An 11452-nucleotide genomic window follows, 5' to 3' on the forward strand; every position below is an offset into this window, starting at 1 on the left:
TGCACATTTACACTTGTCTACTACTACAGGAGGTGATGTCCGTTAACGTTGTATTTTTTGGAAACACAAGAAAGAATGGTAAAAAAAAAACAAAACGTCGACAGCAGGATTCGAACCTGCGCGGGCAAAGCCCAATTGATTTCGAGTCAATCTCCTTAACCACTCGGACATATCGACAATTTGTTTAGAAAGCAAAAATGAATATTCTTAAATACATACTAATGTTCTAAGCGGGGATTGTTTCCTCATTTGTTTTCCTTTTGACATTTATATGTTGGTTTCCTTTCTATTTTAGTGGCAAAAACGCGACAATATTTTTTGAAGTCTAAAAAGGCACACAAATTAGCTTAGAGTTTGGTCTGTTATCTACCGCAAACCCTAGGCCATGTCCGGTAAGTACAATCAAGACGGCGGCGGCGGTGCGCCTATTCCGTCGTACGGTGGTGATGGAGGTTATGGAGGCGGTGATGCTGGATACGGAGGACGCAGTGCCTCTGGCGGACGCGGTGGTTACGGCGGTGGCGGTAGAGGAAACAACCGTGGTATGTGATTTTGATTGTTCCAGATCCGAACGATTTATCCCTTATGGTTCTCTAGATTTCTTTATTCCTTGCTTGCTTTCCCATCTGTTAATAATTTGATTCGATGCGATTCAGGCGGTGGTGGATATCAAGGAGGCAATCGCGGTGGAAGAGGAGGTGGCGGCGGCAGAGATGGTGATTGGCCTTGCCCTAATCCAAGGTAATCAATGCATAAATCTTCAATTTGTTTAGGACTGTGAAGTCGAATTCTCTGTTGAATCTTTTGCCAGAAGTATGTTTTGAAGTTTCTTACACTGGAAACTGCTTGTATATATATATATATATATATAGTTGTGGGAACGTGAACTTTGCAAGGAGAGTTGAATGTAACAAGTGTGGTGCGCCTGCTCCTTCTGGCACTGGGGACCGAGGAGGTCGCCGAGGGGCCAGTGATCGTGGTGGTGGTGGTCTTGATAGTGGTAGTAGGAGCTATGAGAGTAGTAGTAGATATGATGGTGGCAGTAGGAGTAGAGGTGATAGTGGCTCGTACGGTAGTAATAGTCAACATAGGGATAATAGTTCTTATGGTCAGGGTCCTCCACCTCCTCCCTTGGCTGCTATTCCATCCTACGATGGTTCCGGCAGTTACCCTCCAGCCATGGGGTATGGAATGGAAGCAGTTCCCCCCGCCTTCAAGCTATGCCGGTGGTCCCCCTTCTTATGGTGGTCCCACAGGGGGTTATGGTGTTGATGCACCGAGGGGTGGTAGAGGTGGTGGCTATGATGCTCCTCGACGCCAGGAATCTAGTTATGGAGATGCACCTGCTGAAAAAGTCAAGCAGTGTGACGCGAATTGTGATGAAACATGTAATAATGCCAGAATATACATCTCTAATTTACCTCCGGATGTGACCGTTGATGAACTCAAGGATCTCTTTGGTGGCATTGGCCAAGTAATAACACTGCTCTTTTACTTATCGAAATAAGCTGTTCCCTTCCATTAGATTCTTGATTCTGTATTTGTTTATTTGTGTGCTGATTGGGGAGTGTAATTCCTGTGATAGGTTGGGAGAATCAAGCAGAAGCGGGGTTACAAAGATCAGTGGCCCTATAATATCAAGCTTTACACTGATGAGAAGGGAAAGAATAAAGGTGACGCCTGCCTGGCTTATGAAGATCCCAGCGCCGCACACTCTGCAGGCGGCTTTTTCAACAGTATGTACCGTGTAATTGCTCTCTAGTTTTTGAATTGCTTCAAAATTTCTATTTGCTGAACCTTGGTTGGTTGTTTTGAAGATTATGAAATGAGGGGGAACAAGATTGGTGTAACGATGGCAGAGAAGTCTGCGCCCAAAGCTCCTGCTTTTGATCAGAGGTAGCGTTCTTGATTCTTTATTAGTACACTCATTTGGGTATGACAGAAGGTTTAGGGAGTTCTGTATGCCATCAAGCTACGTCTAGGTCTATATAGGAAATAAACCACGTTTATAAACATATCTTCTAGTTTTAGCTGCGTCTGTGGTTGCTTTTGATTTGTGAAGATTACTTTGTACATGCTTCTTCCAAGCGTAGATTTTGGCTATATAAAGTTTGTTAATATATAATTTTCCCAACTAAGTTGCTTCTTTAATTGGTGGGGTCTTCCATGCTTTATAAGGCTCGAAGTTCTTATGTTTGAGTCACTTCATCTTCAGCTATAACCTGATTTTTATTAGTTGGTAATAATGTGGTCCTTGTAAATGGTGCAGAGGCGGTGGTGGTAGAGGAGGAGGTGGCTATGGTGGTGGAGATAGAAGAAGAGATAACTATGGTTCAGGACCAGACAGAAACCACCATGGGGGAAACCGGTCTCGTCCATATTGAGAGAAAGAGATGAATCAGTTATGTGTTATAAGAGTTTGTGTGTGTAAGGGTGGAAATGTTATTATATGAATCAACCACGTTTACAAAACAAAAGAGGTAGGTTTTTGTTCACTTTGACCTTGAATCTTAATTTCCTTGTCTGTCTATTTACTGTTTCTTTGGGGACCTATTATTTATGCATATGAATGGTTCGTTTTCTCACAATGTGTATTTGTTCTTTTTTAATAGAAGGAAGTGGATAATTAACTCCAAAATGCATTGCAAATCGGTGGGTAAGGGTTCATACTGATTTTCAGGTGAGTGCATTAATCTTATTTCACTTTCCTGACAAGCACACAACTCCCTTTGTTGTTTCTCTTCCTGAATCTTCTTTTTGACTCTGTTCAACACAAACAAACTAGTCATATGTAATATACAATTCGTAGATTTATTACGTGAGAAACGGCAGGAGTAGGGACCAGCTACACTTGTGTCTAATCCGTGGAGCCGGAAGTATGCAGTTGTGAATTTAGTGCTAACTAGGTCCGGTTATTATAAGCCCCCCTTTAGGCTATAGCTAGTTGATGAGTAATACAAAAAGAGTGGCGTTTTTAGGTCAATACAAAATTACAAACAGTGCATCACGTAAGTTACATTTCAGAGGCTAAAGAGAAGGGTTGTCTGTAAAGTGTTAGATGTGTCTTGATACGGTAGGAGCCAATTGGAAATCTTGTTGAGATCCAATTTTCGTTGGAAGGATAGTGGATTTCGTGATTTTTTCTTGATCATTTCCACTGAGGATCCTGCTTATGAACGGCGGAATGCAGTAGATCAATCGTCGGCTGGGTCCATCTACCACATTTTGTTTTGGTTAAAGGCTCCATCCAACATTGGAACAATACAGAGGCCTGGTGGATGCTTGTAAGAATCAGTACAGATTTATAACCTTTAAACCTACGACAGTGTAATTCTAACCAAGTGGATGACTTTTAACATTTGTAAAAATACAAATTTTCTATTGGTATGAAGAACATACATGTTATTTTTTCCAAATCATGAGCTCTTGAGATCACACTAGATTTATAAGTTAAAATCCAAATGTCTGTAAAGACCAAACCCGTAATTTTTCTTACTTTTTACTTAACTCCCATAAGATTTAAGTTTTGTCGATCATTTATTATTTCTTGTTATACCTAACATCTGAAAGTCATATTGTATAATGAACCTGATGCATTCGACGTCCTCTTCAACAACAACAAAAAAGATAGTAAAATATTACACAAACCGTAAATCTTACCCGTTCCTTACCATCTCAGGATAAAAGCAAGAAGAAGCCATAGAACTCAGGATGGATAGCGCCAATATAGATATACAAACATTTCATAGTACTGGTGAGACATGGCGCTATCCCTCCTGAGCTTTACAGCTACTTCTCAACTACATCACCTGAAATTTGCATGAATATGCATCTTCATCTCTTTGGTCTCCATGTGTTTATATATATAGTAGATATGTAATGTCAAGTACTTGTATGTTTATACTTTATATTAGAGAGGAGCTTGGTCGTGGATCACGTTGATGTATATTTATAGTCTCAAGTGTCATCAATAATGAAGCCCTTTCTCCAAAAAAAAAAAAAAATGTCACCGATAATGTACCAATCTTTCTAATATTCATCACATTTTTAAGCATTCCCATACCCACCACAAAATGTTTTTAAAATATTTATGTACCAAAAAATAGGAAGATGAGAGTATATATCATTCATGGTGGAGAGCTTTAACCAGTGATTAACATATATATTATAGTATAAGATTTGTTGGTATTCTTTTTCATTAAAATTACATATAATAAATGATGATTTATAGATTCGTGTTGGACCATATTACACTTCGTCGGATTATATGTATAAAGTATTTAGCAATGAAATACGGCTAGATATATGGGGTAGTGACTGGCTCCATAATGTAGTATTTTATACGATAGTGATTTGGTAGCTAAGCTTTTATGTTCTCAACGGCGCAAACTCAGCACGGCCACAAACCGTCGGTTGGACCAGACACTGAGTATGTGGAAGAACGCAAAAGCGGTGATGCATTAAATATTAGAATGTAGATGGATCTATATTAATTTGTCTTTCATTTCAAAATATTACTTATGACAATAGAGTAATGTCAATATGTCATTTCAAAATATTATTTATGACAATAATGTTTGTCCACAAAGGGGGAAAGAAGGGGAAATACTCATTACTCATGCAATGGAGAATGGCATCTATGTCCGAAATGGTTATTGCATTATTTAAGAATGAATTGGCATTCCTCACATGTTCCTTAACACTGTAAAAATAGAAAACAAAGCTAGGAGGAAAGTTTGAATCTATTCACATTTGCGTTTAATTTGTCAGTGTCATATGAAAAGAAACATGCTTTAATTTACACTTTTCAGAGTATAGATATTTTCTGACAAAAAAAAAAAGAAAAGAGAAAATCCTAAATATTTTTTTTTCTTTTGAAATATGTGATAGAAAACAAATCCAAAAGAATGCACTTCAATTCGATGGATTCGCTAACTATGCTAAATATACAACATGCACGTAGATACCAAAAGACATACGTTGTTTTTCATGTAAAAAATATCACAACGAAGAAAAAGAATAATTAACACTGAAGAAGAAAATAAAGAGTAAGCAAACACTATAATTGTTCCCAAAATGACGCATGTCCACATCTCTTTAAAAAAGAACATCAATCTTGGATCTACTGTCTTCTCGCTGTCTCTCTATGAGCAATATCATTGTGCTTTAGATTAAACAAACCGTGATCGGCAAGAATAGTTTGCATGGTTAGGTATTTCCCCAACAGCAATGACCAGATTCTCCTGCCAGTCCATCTCGGGTTCTGGCCGGAGAACCCAGACACCGGGGGTGTGGTTAGTACTCGAGCCTTCTCGGCCAGACTTCCAGTGGTGTGCCGACAGATTCACAGTAAGCAACCATTTGGAATGTTCAGAGGTGAAAATGCTATGAACTATGCATTTTCGACTTTTTTGCTCGAAGCAGTTATTATAATATTTTTCATCAAAATCACTTGCTTCCTCCTTCGACCTCTACGTCAACCACGTATCGTCTGCGAGATCATTGTTCGTTACTAATTCCTTTTCTGCTTCCTCCTCCTTGAATTTTTTTTCAATATTAAAATAATGGTTTATGTTTTTTTTTGAAGGGTGGAATGATGGTAGGACCGTCGATGCTAGGAGGAAGCAGAAACTTCAACTACTACGTGTTCCCACCTATTTCAAACTACATATGTGCAAACTTGGGACTAATGGGATTCTTTTACTTCTTCTTCATCACTGCGGCCAAGACCGATGTTGCATCCGTTGCAAAGTCCCCAAGAAAGCACAAATACATCGCTGCCATAGGTGTTGTCATCCCAGCGTTTTGCGTTGGGGTCACAGGGATGGCCATGCGTCACAGAATGAACAAAAACATGAGGAAGATATCCTCCATTGGAGCGATTGCGTTTGGGTTATCTTTCAGTTCTTTCCCTGTCATCTACACTATTTTAAGAGACATGAACCTTGTCAACTCAGAGGTGGGCAAGTTCGCCATGTCGGTAGCTCTTCTTGGAGATATGGCAGCGATCTTGGTGCTTACTTTCTTCGAAGCCATGATGCATGGCGACGTAGGAGGAGCCATGGCTATAGTATGGTACCTTGTATCGGTAGTGATCTTCAGTGGTTTTATGCTTTTGGTTGTGAGAGGAGCTCTTGAGTGGGTGGTCTCCCACACCCCAGAGGGGAAACTTGTGGACCAAAACTATATAGTCATGATTCTCATGGGAGTTCTTGTCGCTTGTTTTCTCACAGACATGCTTGGCTTGTCTATAGGTGTTGGACCCATTTGGCTAGGGTTGGTTGTCCCTCATGGTCCACCTTTAGGTTCCACGTTGGCTATTCGTAGCGAGACGTTTATACATGAGTTCTTGATGCCTTTTTCCTTCGGTTTAGTGGGTTTGAACACCAATGTATACTTACTTACCAGCGATATATGGGAGCAAGAGCTATCTCCTCTAGTCTACATGGTCATCGTTGGATTCATCACTAAGTTCATTGCCGTTGTTGCTGCTGCTGTCTTCTTTAAAGTCCCTACTAGAGATAGTCTCACGTTAGGTCTCATGATGAATTTGAGAGGCCAGATTGATATGTTACTCTACTTGCATTGGATAGACAAACGTATTGTGGGTTTAGCCGGTTTTACTGTTTTGGTTTTGCAATCGCTTGTGATTACCGGTATATCGACGCCTCTTATCAGCTTCCTTTACGATCCAAACCGTCCTTACAGGATCAGCAAGCACCGCACCATCCAACACACTCCTCCTTCTACCGAGATGGGTTTGGTTCTTGCCGTGTCTGACCATGAAGCCTTGTCTGGCTTAATCACTTTCCTTGACCTAGCTAATCCCACTTCAAGTAGTCCGTTCTCTATATACGCTATACAGTTGGTTGAACTGATGGGTCGAGCTTCACCGGTTTTTATTGAAGAGAAAGACGTTGAGGAGGGGGAAGAAGAAGATCATCATGAGCGTATCCGAAGCAGACGTGTTGACCAAGTGCAAAGCGCATTTAAGTTGTACCAGGAGAATAGAAATGAATGTGTAACGTTGCATGCTTACACCGCTCATGCACCGAAGCGGTTAATGTATCAAGATATTTGCGAGTTAGCTTTGGTCAAGAAAACAGCTTTCATTCTCTTACCTTATCAACAAGAGCGTCTTGATGATGCTGCACCAACGGAGCTACGTAACTCCGGGATGCTATCAGTGAACGCGGATGTCTTGGCGCACACGCCATGCTCGGTTTGTATTTACTACGACAAAGGAAGGCTTAAAAACGCGGTGTTTCGGTCCTTAGATGACGTCCAGCAACATTCAACCTCTTTGAGCCGTGTGAGACAAGAAACGTACCGTTTTGTTGTTTTGTTCTTGGGAGGAGCTGATAACAGAGAAGCTCTCCATCTAGCCGACAGGATGACGGTAAACCCGGACATAACCTTGACGGTGATCAGGTTCTTGGCCTTCAACCACGAAGGAGAGGACGAGAAGGAGAAGAAGCTTGACGATGGGGTGGTGACGTGGTTTTGGGTCAAGAATGAAGGTAAAGATAGGGTTAGTTACAAGGAGGTTGTGGTCAAGAACGGTGCGGAGACGCTTGCTGCGATCCAGGCGATGAATGTCAACGACTATGATCTGTGGATAACGGGGAAGAGAGAAGGAATCAACCCAAAGATTTTAGAAGGGCTTGCGGAGTGGAGCGAGAACCACCAGCTGGGAGTCATCGGAGAGACTGTGGCTGGGAGTATATTTGCCTCGGATGGTTCGGTGTTAGTGGTGCAGCAACAGGTGAGGAACCGTAAGGGTGGTGACGCTTTCTTGAATGGCAAGTTTGATTACAAGAGTTTAGTGTCTTCTTGGTCGTGTTATAGATGATTTGTTAGAAGGATACTTGGTTAGGTTTCTTTTTTTATTTTCATTAAACCTGAGTTGTGAAAGGATTAGATGAAGTGAAAAAGCTTTAGCGTTTATTTATGAATCAAAAACTGTTTTTTTTTAACAATGAGTTTTGCGGAATATTTAAATAAAAACGAATATAGAAACTCCAGCCTTTAGAACCTATTGGATTTTACATAAACATACCCAGGCCATGGACTCGGAGTTGGAACCACAGGAAGAACTTCGAACTGAGACAATTTACACCGCCTTGAATATTTCACTAGTCGTTCCAAGACACCACGCTTGTGTTGATGATCACCAGTAGACTCATTATTCAAACGTAACACGAGCTTCTTGAGTTTCTTCGAGTTCTTCATAAAGTATCTAGCCAAACTCAGTTCAGTAGCAATCTCCGTGACCGGGGTTTCCATTTCAACAGATTCAAGAGACGAAACCAAAGGCAGCCGCACAGTGGAGAGTCTAGTACTCACTGCATATGGAGAATCAATAACCAATTCCTGCAAACACACAAATCTGACAGAATTCAAATCCAGGAGGACTAATCTCAGAACTTGAAAAGTTTTTAAGCCGAAATTGTTTACCAATTTCAAGTGTTTCAGATTGGGGCAGCTCTCAAGAACGATTGGCAATAGTTTAGGGGATGCGTTTAAGCACATAGCGGCACGCAAACGAGTCAAGTCATGAAGTTTGGGGATTGGGTAAATATATATAAACTGTAAGCAAAGAGAAGAGCATGCACAAACAAAGTGAGAATAAGAAATAATGGGAAAGTTCAAAAGCGTGTCATGACTTTATAAATACCTCTAGTGCTTTCCATGATATGGTCATATCTTTAACACCTGAAAAATTCTTGACAAGACTGTAGATGATCTTCGTTTCCGACAAGTAATCACTCATCAGCTCAAACTCGACATCAATATCAACCTTCAAAGACTCAGCCTTACTGATTATCTTAAAGCTTCTGAAATGGTAGTAATCCACGAGACTCAAATACTCAAGCTTCGGGGCATCGATCACAACCGAACGTCCACGAGCATAAAAAGGCTCCGCTCGTCTTAAAACGAAGCTCTTTAGCGACGGTGAGCAAACGCGTAACGCTACCACAGAATCATCTTTGCTAAGACATATTTTCAAATCTTCTAGAACCGGAGAGCAGGAGATAAGAGCCTCCGCAGCAGAACAACGTCTTCCAAGAACATGATCTTGAGACAGGGCAAGGAAAGACACACGAGCTCGTCCAGGCTAACGTGATGGAGCTTTAAGCATACCAATGCCTCACACGCAGAAAGCGTTAACCGTGTCCGGATGACGTCATCAATGTCATCAATGGCACCAGGTCCAAACTTATTCTCGACTTGGAACTGGAAACGTTCAAGCTTCCGCATCATATCCAACACTCTACCGAGACACGGCTTGTAAAGATAAACCTTACTTTTAAAGCCATCGTAGTCAATGGTCAACTTGAACTCACGCAAGTAGTGCTCGCCTTGGAAAGCAAGAAACTCGTGGATGAAATCGACACAGACTTGGTCGTTTGTGAAGTCGAGGGTGTTTAGTTCTAACCTAGGAACCCATTTCCAGAGATATCTCCATCTAGAGGACAGAACACTTGTCCAAACCGCTTGCTCGGTGGTGAGGAAGCTGAGTATGTGGCATAACAACGGTTCAGGTAAAAAGCTTATCCTATCTTCTCCTCTGATAACAACAACAACTCGTTCTCCTTCTCGAACAGATCTAGACGAGACACCTAACCTGATATACCATTATTACAAAAATCGAAACTTTCAACAGCGCAACGATAAGATTGAGCAGAGTTAAGGAAGGAGAGAAGATCAGAGAGGAGCTTACCGCTTTTGGTACTTATAAAATTGCTTCATTGAAGCTCTCTTCTTCGTCTTCGTCTTCTTCTTTTTGTCCTCAAGGCCTCTTCTGTAATGAGTAATGACTAATAGAGTGAATAACCGGGTATCCGGATTAATACCGGGTCAGCTTGTATTGCTATGCTCAATTGGGCCTGGGTCAGCTTGTATGGCTTTTTTTCTTTCTAATCATATTAATGTCATTTAAAAATAATTAGAGCCAGTATACACGATTTCGACCGTAATTAAATCCATACCTCTGTCATTTTTCTTTCTTTCTTTTTTTACAATTAGTTTTGCGAAGATGACATGAACATAATTTTCAAAAAAAAAAATGACATGAACAAAAGCATGCGCAATATTTAAAAGCCAAAATAAAAATAAAAACCACAAATGTAATAAAAACGAAATATATAAACGAAACATTAGGCTTAGGCATGAGCATTTAAAAGGAATATTTTGTAAATTATTAAACCACAAGCCCAATGGGCCTTTATAGAGTGTGAATCAAATTATTTGTGAGACCAGACCTAAAAGAGTCAGTCACCGTCGTCGATTCCACGCGAATACGCCGCCGCTGCACTTCCACCGTCGCCGGTAATCTGCATTTTCTTGGGCGAAATGGAGGAAGACATGGCGAATCGTAGAGTGTCGAGTCGGACTCGTAAGGTTGCTTCGAAGATGGCGGCGGCTCTTACAAGCACCGACAATCGAACGCAGGTGCTTTGTTTGATTTTTTTAAAAAAACTTCAGTTTTGTCTTTCTAATGGTTTGATTCTAGGCTGCGATTGCACGGCTGGAAGCTTTGGAGAACGATAATGGAGCTGTGGAGGTGGTTGATTTGAACGATGATGAAGAAGCGTCTCTTGACGAAGACGATGATCTCGGTGAATAAACTTATTTTCTCTCTCTCTGTGATCTGGTTCAAGTTTTAATCATGTTTTGGTTTGTTCAGGTTACGTGCAGAAGAAGCAACACAAGGGATCAAAGCGTAAAACTCGACAAGCTAAAGCTTTGGAGGCTCGTAAAGCTCCCAAGTCCTTCACTGAGCTCTTGCAGGAGGTAACTGATCAAAACTCTTTGTTATTGTTTCTGCAGCTAAGCTCAGCCGATATGGGTTCTCTTTCAGGCGAATTTGGAATCTTTACCGTCGCATGTGCCCACTTACTTGAAAGCAGCCGTGGGACCTCCGAGTTCGTCTTCTCGTCGCCATTTCTGTACAGTCTGTGGATACATTGCGGGATATAATTGCTGCTTATGTGGGATGCGGTTTTGTTCTATACGCTGTCAAAACATTCACAAGGATACTCGTTGTCAGAAGTTTGTTGCATAGGAATCGAGTAGCATTGTACGGAAACATCATCAGTCTCATTGTTTGTGTAATGAATGTGCTGTCAGATGAAATAGCACGTTTCTCTCTAAAGTGATCTTATGATTTGGAGGATCAAACGTGTGACATCTCTTGTTTGAGCGTTTCCAGTAGCATTCCTCTTAGATTCCCAGCTCTGGAGAAATTCACTAACTCTCTGTTGCGCCATGACTGTGTTTACGTACTGAATCTACTGTGCTCATAACCATTAGCATCTCTGATATTGCATTGCCCTCCATACCACAGGACATATTGCATCTACTGTGCCAGCTCCATCAATCTTATTTCATCAAACCGGCCGGTTTACACCTACCCCCAACCCGGTTAAAAACAAAAGTAAGCTACCAA

The 11452-nt window shown here is 41.0% G+C and overlaps 4 protein-coding genes and 1 non-coding gene across 5 annotated transcripts; 3 read left to right on the top strand and 2 right to left on the bottom strand.

The window, feature by feature from the left end:
• Positions 1-95: 95 nt before the first annotated feature.
• Positions 96-177, bottom strand: TRNAS-CGA. Its single transcript has one exon. It is a non-coding gene; the product is annotated as a tRNA-Ser (tRNA).
• Positions 178-262: 85 nt separating this feature from the next.
• LOC106435835 (transcription initiation factor TFIID subunit 15b) lies at positions 263-2588 on the top strand. Its single transcript, XM_013876767.3, is given in 7 exon segments — positions 263-542; positions 657-741; positions 873-1203; positions 1205-1474; positions 1586-1736; positions 1818-1896; positions 2270-2588. Coding segments are annotated over 7 exon segments (1188 nt in total). The 5' UTR covers positions 263-385; the 3' UTR covers positions 2385-2588.
• Positions 2589-4480: 1892 nt separating this feature from the next.
• Positions 4481-7852, top strand: LOC106441570 (cation/H(+) antiporter 24). The gene is made up of 2 exons (XM_013883374.3): positions 4481-5504; positions 5588-7852. The coding sequence occupies exons 1-2, from the start codon at positions 5205-5207 to the stop codon at positions 7850-7852; spliced, it is 2565 nt and encodes an 854-aa protein (XP_013738828.1). The 5' UTR covers positions 4481-5204.
• Positions 7853-7922: 70 nt separating this feature from the next.
• On the bottom strand, positions 7923-9878 carry LOC106443247 (F-box/FBD/LRR-repeat protein At5g18770). The gene is given in 5 exon segments (XM_048772580.1): positions 7923-8373; positions 8458-8589; positions 8678-9054; positions 9057-9628; positions 9725-9878. Coding segments are annotated over 5 exon segments (1455 nt in total). The 5' UTR covers positions 9754-9878; the 3' UTR covers positions 7923-8028.
• Positions 9879-10223: 345 nt separating this feature from the next.
• LOC106435824 (SWR1 complex subunit 6) lies at positions 10224-11184 on the top strand. The gene is made up of 4 exons (XM_013876751.3): positions 10224-10455; positions 10517-10622; positions 10691-10797; positions 10865-11184. The coding sequence occupies exons 1-4, from the start codon at positions 10357-10359 to the stop codon at positions 11066-11068; spliced, it is 516 nt and encodes a 171-aa protein (XP_013732205.1). The 5' UTR covers positions 10224-10356; the 3' UTR covers positions 11069-11184.
• Positions 11185-11452: the final 268 nt, after the last annotated feature.

This window comes from Brassica napus, chromosome A3 (assembly GCF_020379485.1).
Source record: "Brassica napus cultivar Da-Ae chromosome A3, Da-Ae, whole genome shotgun sequence".
In the NCBI taxonomy this organism is placed as follows: Eukaryota; Viridiplantae; Streptophyta; class Magnoliopsida; order Brassicales; family Brassicaceae; genus Brassica; species Brassica napus.